The following is a 19648-nucleotide window of genomic DNA, read 5'->3' as shown; positions in this document are numbered from 1 at the left end:
TTCGGTACATGCGCAATATCAGCACTTCATTCCATATTTGGCGCAAATAATTAATCAACAAATCACGTTATATATAATATATATTATATTCAAATCAAATAATTTCTTGGATATCATCGTAAAGTTTGGCAGAGAAGGTATCGAACCCGTGGCAACGTTATATCAGGAGTTCCACAAGGTTCAGTACTGCGACCTCTAATGTTTGTGATTTATTGGAATAACCTCTCTGAATTTTAAGCTGTCGACTCGGAAATGTATTTATTCACAGATAATCAACGTCAATATTTAGAATAATTAAAATATCAAGATAGCCTAGATCTTCAGAATGACAAGGACAGTGGGGCAACACTTGGCTGCTCAAAATTCGATGAATATTATATATACCAATAAAAAAAAAGTACGAGGCAAACTCTATATTCAAAATTTTCCGGGAACATTCCTGTTTATGGATAGATTGTAGTTTATTCCACTTTACAAATGCTTAGTTAGATCACATCTCGACTATGCTTGTCCAGTGTGGGCACCACATCTTCAAATACATATTGAGAAAAAATAGAGGGCGTCTAAGAGCAACTATAGGTATGTCCCGATGATAAAGAACATGACTTAACAGTACCAAGAAAGAAAACCTACCAACGCTGGCCTTCAGGAGATTCAAATAACAAGACATATTTATGATAAAGAATGCTATAGATTCCCACTATATAAATCATAAGCTCATAACTTTTGGAACTATAAAAATTATCAATCTCGATTAAAAAAAAATATAGTCTACATCGTCAAGTCCATGTAGTAGCCATTTCGGAAATAAAAAGTTAAGCTTACAAGTCCGAACCATGGACAAGATCGATCATCATAGCCGTAGAGGACACCGGAGGGGGGCGGGAGGGGGGGGGGAGGGGGGGGGGGGCAAAGGTCCTTAATATCCCCCCGCCGCCGCACTACAGGAGGGGATTAATTCAACACACAATCATATATACTTTATATACTTTTTTCATATATCATTAAATATAATCCTTGTACACATTTTATAGACAGTGGGGGTGCTAAACGGAAATTAACGAATACGCAAATTCGTTAATTTCCGTTTAGCACCCCACTGTCTATAAATTTTTGGGTGTTGGTGTGGTCGACTCCGGGAAAAATATTACGATTTTAGAAATGGCTGAGATGAGTTTTTACAATGTGTCCGCTGCCCCTATTGCATGATCGTAAAAGGCGAACTAAATTTAGGATCTTATCTTTTCTATTCTTCCTAACTGACTTTATCCTTCCTAATGCCTCCCTTGGCACCGCCTCACTTTTGGCCTTGAGATTGAGCGTTCGCCCCCTGTGAGGAAGGCTCTGGGTTCTGTCCCCTGGCCGAGACACACCAAAGTCTATGAAAGTGGTAGTTTCTGCTCCTGCTTAGCGCTCAGCAAAAAGGGAGTGGGACGACTGGTTCGCCCGTTGTCAGTATAATGTGACCGGTGGGGTGTGTTGCTTGGTGTCTTCGGCGGCATGCTCCAGTGATATAGCACTATAAAAAGGGCAAAAGTTCCACTATACAAGAAGACACAACATGAATTATACCGCAGTCTCCCGAAACACGCACCTCGCACAACATACACACAACACACCGCATACATGGGGAGGCCGTCCTTACATGACCATAGCTGTTAATAGGACGTTAATTAATCAAACAAACAAACAATGTGTTTTGATGATTTTGCGAGCGGCCGAAAGCGCGAGAATTTGGTGTTTGAGGGGTTCGATTTAGAATGGCTAAGGTGAGGTTTACGATGCATTTTGATGAATTTGCGAGCGCCCGAAGGCGCAAGATTTTGGTGTTTGAGGGGTCCGGGGGGTCTCTCCCTGGAAAAAAAAATACGATTTAGAATGGCTGAGATGAGTTTTACGATGTATTTTTAATGATTTTAAATCGTTCTTGCCATGGTAATTTTTCGATTTAAAGTAACCTGGATTTGGAAATGATAATTGTGATAATTGTGTCGTCATATCATTGTGCAACCCTACTCGATCTGAACATACCGGCTTCACACCATCGGCACATTGTTTTGTAACTCAAAATAATAATGAATTAATTGTCTTGCTAAGACATATAAACAAAATAATATTTTTTAAAGAGACATTTTTTTTAAAAATACAAATGTAGTACATAGAATCCCTTAATGGACATTTTTAGTGTAGTTCATGTGTATTGAATTTTTACTTTTAAAGGTTTGAACATTATGTGCTTGAACGTTTTAGGAAATGCGCCGCGCATATAGAATGCGTGTTTACTGAAGAGAAAGTTGACAATTTACCACTAGCCTACATCAAGATGTCAATTTAAACAACCGCACAATAATGAAGAAATAAGACGATAAGTTATAAAACCACAAAATCGCCATGAGCAGTTGAGCACACGGATAACATCCCAAAGCAGAAACATATATATATATACATGTGTTAGAGATTGAAAACTGACAGACAGAGGGACCTCCGGTTTATAGGCATTTCCCCTTGGCTAACATCCTTTGAAGTGTATTCTTTTAAACATAATATTTTTACATCAACACAAAGTTTAAACATTATATCATGGTTTGATGTAATCAGTTTTCTCGATTGATGTTATTTAATATGATTTTTGAAAGCACGAAAACAAGCGATTTTACCTGGTTTTTTGAAAATCAGGCGTTCAAAACCGGAAGTGTGTCTTGTTTTATTAATAAATAAGTTAACATACATATTTTTTTCCTATCCAAAATCGTACTCAAACCATCTGAAAATTACTGAACTTTAACAACATATCAAAGTTATTCTTTTATATTCGACTATTTAAGAGTTTATCTAAAAAAAACTAAGCACATACAGAGGTACATCTGTCGATCGTAAAATTGGAGGAGTTGCTAGTCTCGTTATGTATGTATGTTTCTGACCAAAGTAATCAAGAAATAAAAAAAAAATGAGCAGTCTAGCCTACATATCTCCGAAAAAGTTTAAAAATGAAAACAAAAGAACGGAATAGTCAAAAGAACATTTGAACATCTGGATAAGGACACCTTTTTAAACTTATATAAATCCCTAATTAGACCGCATCTAGAATATGCAAGCACAATCTGAAACCCTATTCTATTTACAGAAAAGACATCATTTTATTAGAAATGTACAGCGAAGGGCCAGTGAAACTGTACCGCTGCTTACAAGAACTTTCTTTTTATAACCTTTCAAACTTTTAATTTGTGAATAGTGTGTTTTTATTTTTTTGATTATAAAGCAACAATGATATCATAGAATATCATAGAAATTAACATTTTTTTTTATAATGTATATTATAGATTATTTAATGGCTACTAGATTGAATTTGTTTTGAAATTATATATGCTGTTCGCTGTTGTGTGCCTTGAGTAATAAGTCAGTTAGCTCCCCTAGTTGATAAAATTCAACCAATCAACGTACAGAATTTTACAAACAGCGCCAAATTCGGAATGCAACGGAAGGAGGGCAAAATGGCTGACGTTCCTGCAGAAAGTCGCCAAGAAAAACTTGGCATAGGATCCAAGAGCAAACACGGTTAGATTGCAGAAGTATATTTTATATGACATTTGTAAGATTTTACAGATAATTCTAAAGTTTAGGCATTGTTGAAATTGTGCCATGGATAAAAAAACCCCAAAATAACCGATGATTATTCGGTTTGTTTACATTTGAAAATCGGGAGACGGGGGTATTTTTGCTGCCTGTTAGTCTACACAGCTAGGCCTAAAAGCGACTTAAAGAGTACGCTAATTCAAACACATTGTAATAAGTCAGCGCATAATGATTAATAGAAACGTACAAATATATTAAAAATGACAGGGAAATGATTTGAAATAATTAAAACATTTGGAAGAGTCTAGTAGAGAGTCGACTGGACAGCCGTTTTCTTATCGGACATGGGTAGGCCTATATTGAAGACAAGTCATGTTTCAATGGTGTCTCGTCGTGCTATAGAGCTAGCTATCTCTAACATTGTTGGAGTAGGGGTAGAGCTTGTTTACATGTTTACATGGGGGATGGGGGGGCAATTTTGAATTATCAAATGAATGATAGACTTTCATTCCGAATTTCGCATGGTAATTTTTTCTTTTATTTTTGAAAACATAGATTGATGTTTGTTGAGAAGTTCATACATTTTTATCTCGATTGGGTACATTAGCATTTACAGTTCCATGACATCTGTCTATACTACATGTAGCAGGATTGGACCATGGGTCGATCATCAATGAATTTGACCTGTAGGCAGGTAGGTAGTTCATCGATTAGCGGTAAAGCATTTGACTAGAGTTTGGATGTCTCAGGTTCAAATCCTGGTCCATCCGTGATACTCCAGGGGTTCGGTCTGGCTGCTATATTTTCTCCTCTCCTGTACATGTTCAGATTGGCGCCCAATTTAATTACCCACAGTGGTTGTACTGTATAATGGTCTTGTATGTCTTTGAGGGCAAAGACTTTGAAAAAGGAAGGAGGAGTGTAGCAGAATTGTACTACATATATAGCTGATAAGATCATCGGTGACCATGCAGGTTGCTCAGTGCAGGTGGTAGAGACATTCAACTAGCGTTTGAAGCCTTGAAGGTCACAGATTCGAATTCCAGCCTGACTGCTACATTTTCTCCTCTCCTGTTATACAATAATACATACATCTATATGAACATATTAAAGTAGGTCAACTACTATAATAGATATATGATATATCTATTATAGTTATTGACCTACTTTATCGTATTGAAGATCATATGGATATATATATGTGTGCTTATGGTCAGAGAAAGGAAAAAAAATAAATGGAGAGAGGGAAGATGTGATTTAATTAAAACAGACAAGAGAATTTGATGATGCAAGATCTGGAGGAAGTGCTTTCCAGTCTTGGATAGTACGAGGAAATAACAAGTGTTTACAAGAGTCAGTTCTGCAGTAAGGAATTTAGTATGAGAGAGGATGAGAGTTTAAGTCGAGTTTAAGTCGGGCAAAACTTAACTCAGGGGTTAGTTATTTAATCTTTACTTACATATTGCTGCAATGAATTGCCAAATTAAAAGTAAAAGAAAGTAGAATAAGCAATTCAAAATTAATTAAAACTATTATACCTTTATCTATGATTACACAAATTATCTATGTGTCTCTAATGTGTGCTGTATTATACCTTCCAGATGAGTACATGGAAAGATTTCACCAATTCAAAAAAGCCAAACAAATGCAGCAGCCACTTCAGGAAAGAAGAAAATCCACAAACAACAAGTAGGTTGATGGTATTTATTTAATACATATAACAGCTAGCAATACACAAAACAAATAAGGATGTACTCCTCTGTGAAGTCGAAATTTTCTTGTATTAAGGCTAAATGAAAAAATATTCTTGTTTCTGATAAAACCCTTTAAAAAATGAAGGGTCGGTATGTAGATAGGGATTTTTTAAAATATTTTTTTTTCTCTTCTTCCCCAGTCTTGCAGTGAAAAACTGTACTAGACTTTATTCAACCTTAATATATAAACCATGGATTTGATTCTGGGAAGACTATTGGTGTCTAAGTTTATAGAATTTGTACCAAAATTATGGATTTTGTGAAAAACCAAACAAAATTTTATAGGGTCGGTCGTGTTACCTGAAACACAAATATTTTTTTGTTTGGCCTAATCTTTTTTTCTTATAATATATATATAGACTTTTGGAAACAGGAATTCATATACCATACAAGGAAATGGAAGAAAAAACAGATGTCTGTGTGCTCGTTTTTGAGCTATTGTCACTCAAAGATGCCTAGTTGACAAAATATTTGATTTTATGGGAATTTTGCCATTTTGACCATATATATACAAGATATTAAACTGGTGCCATAATTTCTTAATTAGGTTTTTGATATGTATGGATGTTTGTATAATTTACTTTGCAGTGGTCCTCTTTGAAACAACATATGCACCCCTACCCCTTAATTTTTAGCTACAAAATACACAATTTTCAGCCATTTTTTACCCTTTATAGAAAAATTTCTGGTATTAAACTTTTGTTAACATTTTACATATCAATAGGGAAAGGGTTGTTCTTTATAAATCAGGCAGAAAAATGTGGTCCGTGTGCACATGTACACTTTTTTGCCTCATTTGAATATTTGTTATTTTTCAATATTTTCCCGTAAAAAATAAAAGTGCTCAAATTATCATTTAATGTAAAAATAAAGTGACAAAATTAAAGTGTATCGTTTCACACATTTATCCTCAATATTTTAATTACCAAGAACTTAGTAAAGATTCACAGCAACAAATTAGCTTGATGCAGCTAAAAATGATGGTGCAGTGATGATTTAAGTGAAAACAATTTCAGTAAAAAATGGAAAAACTGTGGGTCTACTCAAAGGGAAAAAAGACACAATTTCAAAACGGCTGCCAAATAGGTCATTTTTTTAAAATCCCTGTATAAAAAAAATCTACTAAAAATAGAAATGTAATTTTTTGACAAAATTTGCAACTGACAACTTACTACAGATATTGATACATTGTATTTGAAAATCTCACGACTTCTTTGACCTTTGTTGAAACAAGACTTCAATGAGACTGAAACCTCAGAAAAATACATCCTTAAGTGTATATCTACCATAACTGGTCGAAAATTTTACACATTATTTTTTCTTCGGTAATCTTTTGAAATTGAAAACCATCAGATTTGATGAAATAAGATGTGAATTCAAAAGCATTCAAATGGACCAACAGACACGTATTGTGCCTTATAAACATTTGTTAGAATATAGTTATATAACAACACATGTATGCACTGTGAAATTCTTATTTTTTTATGCCTTATGCATGTTCAGATAGAAACATACATACAGAAATCACATTAAAATTACTACTAACATTATAACAAAAATGTGAAATGAAATTGTAGACCACAACTTAGTTTTATAACTATACATCTGACCCTATATGTACCCTTTTCACTACATTGTAGATGTACCCGGGTAAATAAAATAATTTTTGACAGTATTGCCAAAAATTATTTTCAGCTCTTATTTATTCTTGTAAAATTGAAACCTATGCATGGTAAGTTTTGAAATTCTCAGCATATTGGTAATTTTTGGTGATAAATAACATATTAAAAGCTGATTTTGATTCAAGATTATGAAAATTATGGCACATATAACTTTTAAATTGATTACCTACAAATTATATTTAATCTCAGTCTGAGCTGAAATTAAAGTTATATTTAATCTTTGTTTGGTTCTGGCAAAGTTATCCTTTAGACCTCATATATTTATTTGATATATTTACAAGATTCACAGAATTATTGCAATATCACCCATTTTACACATTGCTATAATCTTTCCAGTGTACAGAAGAGAAAATCATGCCCAGATGCAACTAGTAAAGTGCCTTTTAAGAAGTCCAAAGAAAACACAGGCGTTTTGGGCTCACTATCCAGGTCAAAACCCAATCCTTGCAAAACTAATACAGCTAAGAAACCTGCTAATTCTCAGCAATCGACACAGAAGCAGGAGCCAAGAGTTAGCACCATAGTGGACACAGAAACAGAACACCCAGAAACACCAATGTTGTATGTGTTTTTTTCTTGCTTTGTCTATTACATACAATCAACCCTGTCTATAAAGACCACTCAAGGGAGACACCCAAAACCATCATATAGACAGGCGGTCTTTAATAAGGATTTTATATCAAATTTTATTGCTAGCATTGACTAATGAAGGGAAGTAATTCTTGTGCAAATGAAGAGAGAACTGTGATATACTGTTTGCACAATAATTAACCTCGCTTCATCAGTCAATGCAATCAATGACATTGACAATAAATCTACATTTATAGATAACATTATACAAAGGAGTTGGTGCAATAAGGACCATTTTTGCCCCCAGAATGTTATAAAAATTCCAAAAATGTAAAATCTTGCAAATCCAGCTTTGCATAGAGGTTGAGTGTCCATATATATACAATGCATATAAAAGATTGTCTTTTTCAAAGTCAGAGATATCAGGACTCGACAATTACGTTAGTCCGACTTGTCCTTACCCGTACAAATCTCTGTTGGTCAAGTTCATCATGCTTATGATACACACTTGCTTGCATGGACAAGTGATTTTTAACTGAAACTAAATTCTCAGAAATGCCAAAAAGATTTAAAACGCTTGTCTTGCAGAAATCAATAGTTGTTCATGCCGTTTTTTCAATAAAATATGACTTCAAAAATATTGATTGAACTAAAATGGTACCCGGAGGTTACTGGTACTTTATATTTTAGATAAAAGCCAGATGTGTTCCGATCAAGAAAATCTGGATCGCTGTTGCGTTTGTATGTAAGGGTCGCTCTATTGTAAGCGCTAAAATGACATATACTGTTTATAAATATATATAGGAGAATGGATTTAACAACATATGGCTTCAGCGTCGAAGGGAAAAGAAAAATACCTGATGTATCTGATGATAACGGATCATTTACTTTTGTAACATGAGTTATAAGTCACAAATGAAGCTCAATTATCAATGAACAAAACATAAAAATAAAGGTAACTGACACATTTTATTTCAATAGTAATATGACATTATGCCAACATTTTTTTCTATACAACAAGTTCGTGGTTAAAGTGTGGACAAGTGGATTTGGCTGTCGGACAAGTGGATTTTAAAATTACTTGCCCGAATCAGGGATCAATCTAGGTTTTGGGGGAAACTACCCTTTTTCAAAATAGGGGAAAAGTTTGGCGATTATAGGATATTTGAATCTTCTTATTTTTGTCCAAAATTATATGCATTTCTATGAAAAAAAGTACAGTAAAACAACTAATTTTATTTTTAGATTTAGTAAAGCAAGATTTTAAGCTCAATAATGAAAACTTTGAGTTAATTCTTAAAAAGTAATGAAAAATAAGTCACAGGGGAAATTTTGTTACAAAAACGGTCATTTTTTAGCTTCAAATGGGAAATTTTTAAATCATCAGGGAATTTTAAGCCAGAGGGGAATTCATTCCTTGAGGGGAAATTTACCCATAAACGGTAATAAATCAGAGCTAGATTGATCCCTGCGAATGGACTAGCGTGAAAAAATGATATTGTAGAGCCCTGGATATAAAAATTCTGACAGTGTAGTTATATACAATAACTTCAGAATGGATTGATAGCTTTTGTTGAAACTTCAAATAATGGTACCATATCATCAATTTTGACATTCCGATTATCAGTTATGAAAATGAAACCAATTCCCATCACTAATTATCCATATGAGGAATAAACACAGTCCAGACTCAAATTTGGGGCCATGAGGTCAATAACAAATGTCACTGTCAATAAAAATCAATTAGTTTTAGTGTAACAGCTTTTTGTTTTGCTTCAGTAATATTCTGAAAGTTTGTTTTTAAAGCAAACCATTGAACATCTTGGAAATAATTAAAATCAAATCCTGGTTTTGTAGAGTGAGACTACAGCGATGGAAGGAAGAAAAACAGAAAAGGATTCAAGAGAGTAAGAAGGAAAACAGGTAGTGATGCCCTTATATTTTTAGCCTACCTTTTAATGATGGTGGGCAGTTCAAGTCACCTTTTGTCTGTACCGTAGTGTGTTGGTCTGTCAATCATCTTAGCCCTTTAACAACCCAAATTTTATCACTACTGGTCTTTATTTTCTCAAAAAGTACAAAATGGATCTTTCTCAAATTTTACATTTAGATTTGTGCATATTGCATTTTGGGACTGTTTGGTAAGACAGACAGCCATCTAAGTAAGTCTTTTTAAGAAGTTTTATTTGTTTTCGCTACATCTCTGACTAAAGAGATCTGTCTCAAATATTAATGTAGACTCCCATTAACAGCATTGGGTCCAAGTTATGTATATTACATTTTGGGCTCAATCTGTCAACAAGATGGCTCACAGGCAGCCATCATGGATTTTTATAAATGTTTGTTTCTGCTAATTCTCAGAAAGTGCTAAAGAGAATAACATATATAGTCAACATCCTTGTGGTGCAGCCACCTTACATTTTAACAATTGATTTGTAAGTTTGATGTCGTTGTTTCTTAAAAACAATCTGATGAAAATCAGCTGTTTGATACTCGGCTAATTTTGTGAGTGGAGCACGAAGTTAGCGGAGTATCAAACAGCTGATTTTAATCAGATTGTCTTAAAAAGTACCAAAGGGATCTTGCTATTTCATCTATTGATACGTCGTCCATCTCATTGAGTGTCAAGATTCCTTTGAGATATCTTGTTTTTGTAAGAATAATATAGCATTACCTATTATTGTCCTTTTCAGAAAGAGTTGTACAGGTTTAACAGCTTCATATAAGAAACAGATCAAGCCAGTTGGGCCACGACCTTCCCAACAGTCACAAAACCGACAAGCAAGTCGGACCTCTGATAAGACTCCTACAAGTACTGAAGGATCTATGAGTAAATGGGAAAGACTGTCCAGAGGCAAAGGCTCAATCATCAAACCAAAAGATGGTGTGCTGTCCCAGGCCATGTCCAACTCCAGGAACAACATGGCACGTAAGGGCAGTGTTACAGGAATGCTTGGACCAGGGTCAACAGCCAGGCCATCGGGATCACACGACACCGTGACTAAGTCTCAAACCAACAGCAGGAGTCAAACAACAACTCAGAAAGTAAAGCCAAAGCGACGCCACTCAGAGGTATAAATATCCGAAAATAACCCCAAAGATTCAATGACTGTTCAGTTGGTAGAAAATTATTATTATCCCCGCGAAACGCGTTTACGGGGGGATATTCAAAATGGGGTCCCTCCATCAGAGATGCTTTTCCGGGCTATAACTCAAAAACCATTCGACGCAGCTCCTTGAAACTTTCTGTATATTTTAGACAAAATGCCATGATTTGTGCCTTTTGCTATTATGGACCTTCCATGTTATATATTTCTTCTGTTACCATGGAAACTTACCAAAAATACCAAATTACTGTTTCTTTTTGATACCTGCTGGGTTATTTTTCAGTTTTACATTACTCGCATACATTTGAAGTTATACTTGAAAAGTTGTTACTTTGACCTTGATGTATTTGGATTTTCATACCAACTCTGCAGGGAGCGGGGGATAATGCCGCGCTTATTTATTGTGCTTTAATAAAAGAAATAAACTAGTTATTCATTTGTTTTGTTACATTTAATTTTTGTTTTGAATGCATGGGTACCCTAAAACAAGATACAATAGGAACAATGGGCAAAAGTGATTCGTTCGGTAGCTGCCATTTTAGGTACATGTTTCAGTGAAGAAAACACTGTACAATAGAATACTTACTAGCTGTAATAATCTTAAGGTCCAAGCTCGACTCAGTCCTTTAAGAAGACGTGGGATTCTGAAGAGGAAGTCTTGTATCGCCGATTTTGGAGGTAATCAAGAGACAGAATCCTGTGACAGAGTTCCCACCAAGGATAAAACATCGGCCCCGTCGCCTACTGACAACAAAACTGGGCAGACAACCATTCGAGTGTGTAAAACTCCAGATACAGCTAGGACTGTGCGATTCTCTTCCCCGCAGCACCAGACCAACGATACCATGTTCAGGAAGACTCCTAGTAAACATGGGCCCAAGGAGGAATCCATGAGGTTAGTCTTGTTAAACTGTATTTTATAAGGACCTATTACTACAGTAAGAAAAATCTTTGGCAAATGATCCTGGCATGCGCAGTTTCATAAGTTTCAAAAAGCTTTATTGCAAATTTATTTAAACAAAAAAAAATGAAGAACATTTATTCTGTGGAATCATAAACTTTTACGTAAAATAGCCAAAAATCTAAAGAAATGATGAATTTTGGGGGGAATTAAAAACACAGGTATAACTCTGAACCCACAAGTTTGAGATATGCCGGAAAAAGTTATGTGATTATATAATTTTAGTAATTGATGATAAACTAGCAATTGTGCAAATTTATATCTGAAACAAGAGCACAGTTGATGCAAACTATTGAGCATGACTGAAATTCTTCTATTTTACTAAATTTATTCTGATTTTCTTTCTGGGTGTAAGCGCTCATAATAATTTGACTGCTTAATTATAAATATCTTAGGTTTAATAAGAAAATGCTCATACAATTTTCAGAGGTAATTGACAGATTTTAATGAGTATTTTAGCCATGTACGTTTCTTAACGATGCTCCACCGCCAACAGAGCATAATTAGCATTAATCATTAGAACAATAATTGGTGTATAATCTTGTATATGTATGTCTAATTAACACAAAAATAATATAAAATGATTTATTTTGCCTTTGGTGCATGTGCAATCAGTACATCATTCCATATAGGATATAGTGCCACGGATTTTTTTCGAGATGCAATTAATAATTTTTTATATTTTCAACTTTAAGTAAAATCAGAAACTCAAACTTTTCAATGGTGGTAATGGTGTAAAATAAGTATCTTTAGTAACTGAAGAAAATTACTAAATCGTCTGCTCCTGTTTTTGATAGTGAAAAAATACCATTTGTCAGCGGTGGAGCAACTTTAACTGGAGCACTGAATATTATGATCAAGATCCCTCCTGGATCTCTTGCCATTATCAACAGACTCAGGTTTTGATTAGGCATTCACTAAATTGGCCTCGGTTTCCTTTTATGCCATCAATCATTTGATACATAAAATTCATTTATGTTTCAATTTGCTATTTTCTATTGAAATACAGACACAAACTAAATGATTGGCTTGTTGCCAAAGGAAAAACACCATCAAAATTCCGACATCTTGTCTGCTTTGATGCCAAAATGTCTGAGAGAAAGAAAAGGGACCCAAAGATGTTAAGAAGCTTAACAGTTGAGGAACTCACGGTACAGGTATGTAACATTTGTTTTCTGTTTTAATAAAACGTTCCATATTTGATCACATGACACATTCTATTCTTGTTGGAAAAATTTGTGAAAAAAATGCAGTTACTAATATTGGCGTGAGTTTTGATTTTGCTAAATTTGTGGATTAACCCTAACTCACAAAATTAAAAAAAACTTTCAAAATTATTGAAAAATCCTGGTTTTATAGATCACTTCATATCATGTGAATGGCGCTTTCAAGGGCTATTATGGTGATTTGCGAAAAATAAAACCACTGCAAATAAATTACAAACGGTCAGTCACAAATATCTTTTACATATGTAACTTTCACAGCAAGAGACAATGGACAGAGAGACCCCAGTGGCTGTGAATCTAAAAGGAGCATTTGATAAAGTTGCCGAAGAAGAGGAGATTGGAGCAGGTGACGGTCAGACACAAGAGGACTCTGATCTCTCTCAGCTGCGTACCATTCTGGATGAATGTACCATTCTTTTTGAGGCAGTGAGTATAATACTGGGGGTTTCAAAATACCAAAATTTCGTGGGTAAGGTACGATTAACCATAAATTCATCCATCCTTTCAGTGATTATGATCTTACAAAAATCATTCAAAGATATAATGTCACAATCACAGGAAGGTGGGACTAATCAACGGTAATTTGTACTTTACCTCGTCATTTTGGTATATTGAAACTCCCGTATTCAATGGAACCAGTACAGACTGACTACCAATACAGGGTTTCAATTACAGGCTTATTGTTTCACACCTCTTTTGTTTATACTAACAAGCCAAAGTATTAGTTGCTCTGCCCAAGCGGTGTCAAAATTGGCGACCAGGCTATGTGAATAACAGATGGGTGATTTGGAAAGATTGAAATGGCATTCAATTTTATTGTAAATCTTTCCAGAACTTCTAGTTTTTGATGAATTATGATCACACCATTACATATTGTGCATACTGCAATGGGTGAGCTATTTGTCATCATGATCCAACCATTACTTGTGTTGAAATTGAGGGATCGGCAGCCAGTATGTAGCCCCACCTTGTGTTTGCAAATGCATGTGTACATATTTGATGTCTTAGCATACAAAATACGAAATGTGAAGTCGTTTGTGGTACTCAGATGGTTTGTTTGACAGCTGGTGATCCATCAATGACCAATAGAGATGAATGTTTGTTTTCAGGCAACTCCAATTTTATTATAAATAAAATCTGCTGAAAATAAAAATTGAATCTGATTAATTCTTATATCCTTCATTAAATTTATAGGGCTGTCCACAGACTGACATCCTGAAATGGCTGGATTCCATTGAACAGAACATACCCCTGGCTAAGAAGTCGGCCATCTTCTATATCTGTAAGGCTCAGGTGTTACAGTGTACTGCCGATCTGGATAGTGTCCTCAAGGTGTTTGAACAAGCTGTTATCAATGCAGCCCAGGTATAGTTTAAGACTTAATATACCATATTCGACTTAATAATCTCTCATGATCAGTGCGCTCAAAAATTAAAAAAAAAAAAAAAAAAAAAAAGGGGGGGGGTGGGGTGTGCTTAATAGGACCAAATTTCAAGGAACCTTTCCAAACTTACCGCACAAAGTGAGCTATAAGTCAATTTGTAAAAGAAATCAAATAAAGAAAAACTATAGCTAACAACTAAAGGTACAATTCGCATCTACATGATCATTTTCACTATTAAAGCTTTTAGTTATGTGATGAATAGAATCTTGTACTTGTACGGGTAATACGCAGAAAATGATGGTACGACATACAAAGATAAAACATAAAACCGATAAAGGAAATGTTGGATAGTGACATATTTAATATTGCCTGGTAAGTGCATGTTTTATTCTAGTCAAATATTAAAATATTTGATAGATATATTTATTTTCCACTTTTCCCACAGCCTGCACAGGAACTGGCCTCAGCTCTGACAACCATTGTCAAGGACATCACAAAGGAGAGGGAACGGAAAGCACGCCAGAAAGGAGTTGAGAAACGTCTTCAAGAGGAAAATATATTTGAGTCCTCAACCATCAAATACTGTGTTCGTCAAGTTACCCCGTTCAAAAAGAGGTATTTAATTTTAATACAACTTTATATTATGTGCATAGATATGAAAGTATTAAGTATAAGTTTAGTAATTAGGGCCCCGCATCGAGATGCGGGTGCCCTATAGTAATCGGGTTGTCCGTCCGTCGTCCGTCCGTCCGTCTGTCCGTTTTTTTTCTTTTGCACATTAATGATGGAAGGGAGTGGAGTATTTTCCCCATATTTTACATGATGATTCCCCATCCATCCTAGATCTGCTTGGTAATTTTTCAGGCTGAAATTAAATTAAAAAATCGGCCATCTTGGATTTTAACATTAAAAAAAATCACAATGTTGTTGCTCTTAACTGATAAACATTTTGTTATAACATTATGATGCAAAGTTGTTCAGAATTAAACAAGGAGTTGACTGTCCAAAGGTAAGGTCATGGGCCAAGGTTACTAAGTCAAAGGTCAAGGTCAAATTTAAAAAAATTATTTTCTCATGAACATTTTGCTACAACATTTATAATGAAGCAGAGTTGTTCAGAATTAAACTTGTTCAGAATTAAACAAGAAGTCAACTCACCAAAGTTTTGACTGACCAAAGGTAAGATCATGGGGTCACTGCATCAAAGGTTGTGGACACATTTTCCATTTTTGGACTTATTAACAATTTGTTATGACAAAATAAATAAAATTATTCATTGCTTAATATATTAATTAAAGTCAATATGATTTGAATCAAAATGGCTACATGATATGATTAGATATACCATTCCACAGAGTTTATTTGCAGATACAACTCTTATGGAAAAAAAACTTTTAGATGATTAAAATATTTGAGCAAGACCTTTATTCCCTTCCTTTCACATTTGTTATGTGTTTCTTCAGCAAACTATGAGGTTTACCTTGTTTAAAAGGGGTATTTGAGTTAATTGTATGCTCTTAATGTAATGTTAGCTTGGAATCAGGATTCAAGTTAAATACTTGGAAGACTTTTTCCAAAGAATTATAATAATGTACCATCATCGGTTTCCCAATTAATGTTGACATTAATTATTTATTAGCAACATATAGCTAACACGGAAGAATTCGTTGTCAAAATACTACTTTTCCACTTAAGCACGTCAGACACATAGCGGGGCCCTTTCTGACGTGTCAGTGTTCTAGTTTCATACAGAAAGTCTAAAAGCCAGATGTAATAGGCAGGTGGTCACTATATGCAGGCTTCTGTGAGAGCAGGTTTAACCGTTCAAAACTGTGACAAAGCTAAGTAGCAGTCAAAGTCATGTAGGGACTAGGCTATACCTGTAACTAACTAACTAACTGACCTTAAAGTAAAGTCTGTTTGTTTAACAATTTTCTTCAAATTTTCATATACAGGAGTAGAAAATCAACAGGCGATATATCAACTCCCCAGTGCAATGTGCTGACACCCGTGAGGCGGTCTACACGCCGGAGTCTGGCTAGTCTACCGGACAACCTTCAAGAGAAAACACCCGTGTTTAACACTCTGGAGGAACTCTCCAAGGATGACCAGAAAAAGACATTGTTCAAAGAAAACACAGCTCTAACGCCACTGTATTCAGAGGAAGGTGTGCTGGAAAAGTTTACACTAGATTTCAATGATTCTAGTGATGTTTTGGTCTGAGCTTGTAACAACTATTCCTCACTTGTACTCTCATATTTTAATGTTGGAAATAATAGTACTAATTTTTATTCCAAAAAATCTTGGCTAAGATATTATTCCATAATCATTTATTTGGAAGGGTTTGCTAGGCTGGTGTTTGGGGCTTTTTTGCTATTCAAATTGTCTGGTCTGTCATCCATCTCTCCCACCTTTATCGCTATTTCTCAGACAACACTTAAGGATCCTTCACAAATTTCAAATGTAAGTTTCCCTTTGGATCCTAGTGTGGGAAAGATGGTAAAAGCATTGATCTTTCCAATCCCTGACAGACATAAATCACTCTATGGTAGGCATCTCTCAGGGATCTCGTTTCATAGATACCATTACATTCTCAGAGAGACTAACATTGTATTTTGTAAAGATAATAACATAAAAATGGAGATAATCACCGCTACTAACCCCGCTATCTCACTTTATTCACATACCATATTCGACCCAATCAGTGCCTCAATCCCTATAAGTTATAAATGTAGACTGAAAATATGAAAACTGAAGGTTTCTTTCTTTGATTTCTTTTGCAAATGGATTTTAATATGACTTTCTTCGTGGAATAAATTAATTTTGGTTCTACTAAGCGCCCATTTATTTTTTTCCTTTTAAGTACATGGGCGCTTATTGGGTCGAATACGGTATTAGTGAGTTATATCTATTCTACAACATTTTTTACTTTTTAAATTTTCAATGAAAGATGACCATCTTTCCAATTTCAGGTTTTGAATTGCTGCATTTTAAAAAAAATTATTGAATCATGACATCGATTATACTTTTTATGTATTTTAATTACCAGTGCCTAAATGGGGATGTGGCTACTGTACGGTGGCCCTTTAGTGAAAATTCTTTTTGTGGGAAGAAAAGAGATTATCTTTTTGCCTTTGAATTGTATGACCCTGTTCTCAGACCTGCTTCTTTTTTCAGGCGCCCTTATTCATCTTTATGCATTTATTTCATGCCTAACTCTTTTATTTAGACATAGATAGTGGGCTATTTGAATCGCATGCCATCTATGTTTAAAGTGTTAGCTTGGAAAGAGCTATAAATAATGCTCTATTCATTAGTCACTTTTTTATGTTCATCTTTCATTTTCTATCTATCACTTTTGCATTCTGTTTTTCAAATCTTTTTATCTATCTCTAAACTTCTATCTTTCGATACTATATTTTCAGTTTTTTTCCAATATTTTGATTTTAGACAATTTTAACAGATGTTATTGAACTAAATCTGAATAACACAAATGTCAAACAGTATGTGCCTTCAATTTTTTATTTACGAAAATTGTGTCATCAAATTTTTGTCTTGGTAGACGAAAATGTTACATACAAGCCGGATTTTGTATCAAATTTCTGTTCAAAACATTATTTGAAAGTTTCTGTTTATATTTTCATTGTTTGTTGATATTAAACTTATTAAATATTTTGATATGTGCGTGTTTATTGATTTTAATATTTTATAGCTTCTTGCATAAGCTTCTATGTTTTTAAGTGTTTGAAAAAAGTTAGGATTGTCTCGCAGTCCTGGAGCCTGGGAATCGCGTATTAACTGAGCTGTCAGATGGCAAATTTTGGCAGCCAAGCGAGTTAGTGTTGTAACCAATATTTACTGTCAGCTTTAATCGAAATATACATATAATTAAAACAAAAAAAGTTGGCGTGTCGCAAGTCCTTTGAAGTTTTGTTTCTGGTGGTTCTATCGAAAGATAAATTTGAGTTGAGTATCCATATTTTGAATTGATACAATTATGTCGGCAGCTATACTCCTGTGTATGTGCTTGGAGGTTTTTCAATATTTTTTTTTTCATTCATAGAAGAATAACGTTTGCAATTATTTTTTGGCCAAGACTTACTTTTACCGGACTATAGTTTTGATATTTAAAAAATTTACTAATTTTCGGATGGTGTGGGCACAATTTTTGAAAGAAAAAAAATATTTGACTGATTCATGTACACTAATCATTGTGAAAATGCACTTCTAGTTTTGGAATGATAATTTTTAAAGGGAAATAACTAAGTTAAATTGCTTATTTTCAAGCTTGCAACAATAATATTTTAACATATTCAGAAAACTGGTCATATCAGATCTTTATGTAATATTTAAACTTACTTTATATTCATGGAAAATAACATGTTTGACATTTTGTACTTATGAGGTAAACAAATGGGGAAAAAACTTGCCGACAGAGCAAAAACGATACCCATCATTTGAACAAAAACTGATGTTTAATTAAACATGTAAATATGTGTCTAATTGATTAAACACAAAACTACATAACAAATAATTTATTTGGTTTTGGTGCATGCGCAATCGCTACTTCATTCCATATAGGGAATAGTGCCCTGGATTGTTTTCGGGACGCAATTAATTATTTTTAATATTTCTATCGTGAAGTAAAATGAGGAGGTCTAACATTTCAATGATGATAATGGTATAAAGTAAGTAATTTTTGTAACTGAAGAAAAAAACTAATGCATCTGCTCCTATTTTTGATAGTGAAAACATATCATTCATCAGTGGTGGCACATCTATGAACAAGGAAGGAGTTTTCAATCTTTATAACGTTTCTGTATATGACAATGATGGACAGTACACGTGTCTTCATGTAACTCATATTGTAGTTTCCAAGTACTAACTATAAAGGGAATGTTATAAAATAATTTCTATCATCTAATTTAAAGAAAAATTGCGTAGAAAAGATATTCAGAAAAAACAAATCATATCTACAATGCTCCTAAAGCACTTCAAATCAAATCAGATGATAGAAATTGTTTTATAACATTACTTTTCTTTTTCTAATGCAATTCTTGTAGATATATAGGGCTTTTTATGTAAAAGATGCTGAGGAATTGCATTATTTTTTATATTAGTAAAACTATGAAATATATAAATGTATGTATACATGTACTTATCCTCATGCTGTAATAACTATGTTAATGAAATGGATACACTTATATCATGTAACCAGAAATGATGCCAAATGTTTATAAATCTGATTTACTGAACGTTTTCTTTTTCATTTTCTGACACGACGATATTGGTAACCATGGATTTCCAATGAGACGTCATAACTATTACCATTGGAACAATGAATGTTGCCCTACCGTGGTGTACTCACTTCATGTTAACGTGAAACATTTG

The 19648-nt window shown here is 34.2% G+C and overlaps 1 protein-coding gene across 2 annotated transcripts; it reads left to right on the top strand.

The window, feature by feature from the left end:
• Positions 1-3442: 3442 nt before the first annotated feature.
• LOC138328115 (cytoskeleton-associated protein 2-like) lies at positions 3443-19510 on the top strand. 2 transcript variants are annotated; one of them, XM_069274748.1, is made up of 11 exons: positions 3443-3555; positions 5175-5262; positions 7346-7570; positions 9437-9502; positions 10273-10651; positions 11292-11581; positions 12657-12804; positions 13132-13299; positions 14068-14238; positions 14703-14872; positions 16213-19510. In XM_069274748.1, exons 1-11 carry the CDS (start codon positions 3471-3473, stop codon positions 16478-16480), a joined length of 2058 nt encoding a protein of 685 aa, XP_069130849.1. In that variant the 5' UTR covers positions 3443-3470; the 3' UTR covers positions 16481-19510. The 2 variants fall into 2 exon arrangements, with proteins under 2 accessions (XP_069130849.1, XP_069130850.1); XM_069274749.1 differs by having other exon boundaries at positions 3448-3589.
• Positions 19511-19648: the final 138 nt, after the last annotated feature.

The sequence above is a fragment of the Argopecten irradians genome, chromosome 7 (assembly GCF_041381155.1).
Source record: "Argopecten irradians isolate NY chromosome 7, Ai_NY, whole genome shotgun sequence".
Classification (NCBI taxonomy): Eukaryota; Metazoa; Mollusca; class Bivalvia; order Pectinida; family Pectinidae; genus Argopecten; species Argopecten irradians.
Note: the sequence above shows the minus strand (reverse complement) of the source record. Positions and strands in the feature narration are given on the sequence as shown.

What these genes read in the sequence shown, in the direction of transcription:
- LOC138328115 (XM_069274748.1), top strand. Translation starts at nt 3,471, where the DNA reads ATGCAACGGAAGGAGGGCAAAATGGCTGACGTTCCTGCAGAAAGTCGC. An exon ending in GAGAGTAAGAAGGAAAACAG is followed by an intron (nt 9,503 to 10,272) that starts GTAGTGATGCCC and finishes TGTCCTTTTCAG; the next exon opens with AAAGAGTTGTACAGGTTTAA. An exon ending in CAAAGCGACGCCACTCAGAG is followed by an intron (nt 10,652 to 11,291) that starts GTATAAATATCC and finishes AATAATCTTAAG; the next exon opens with GTCCAAGCTCGACTCAGTCC.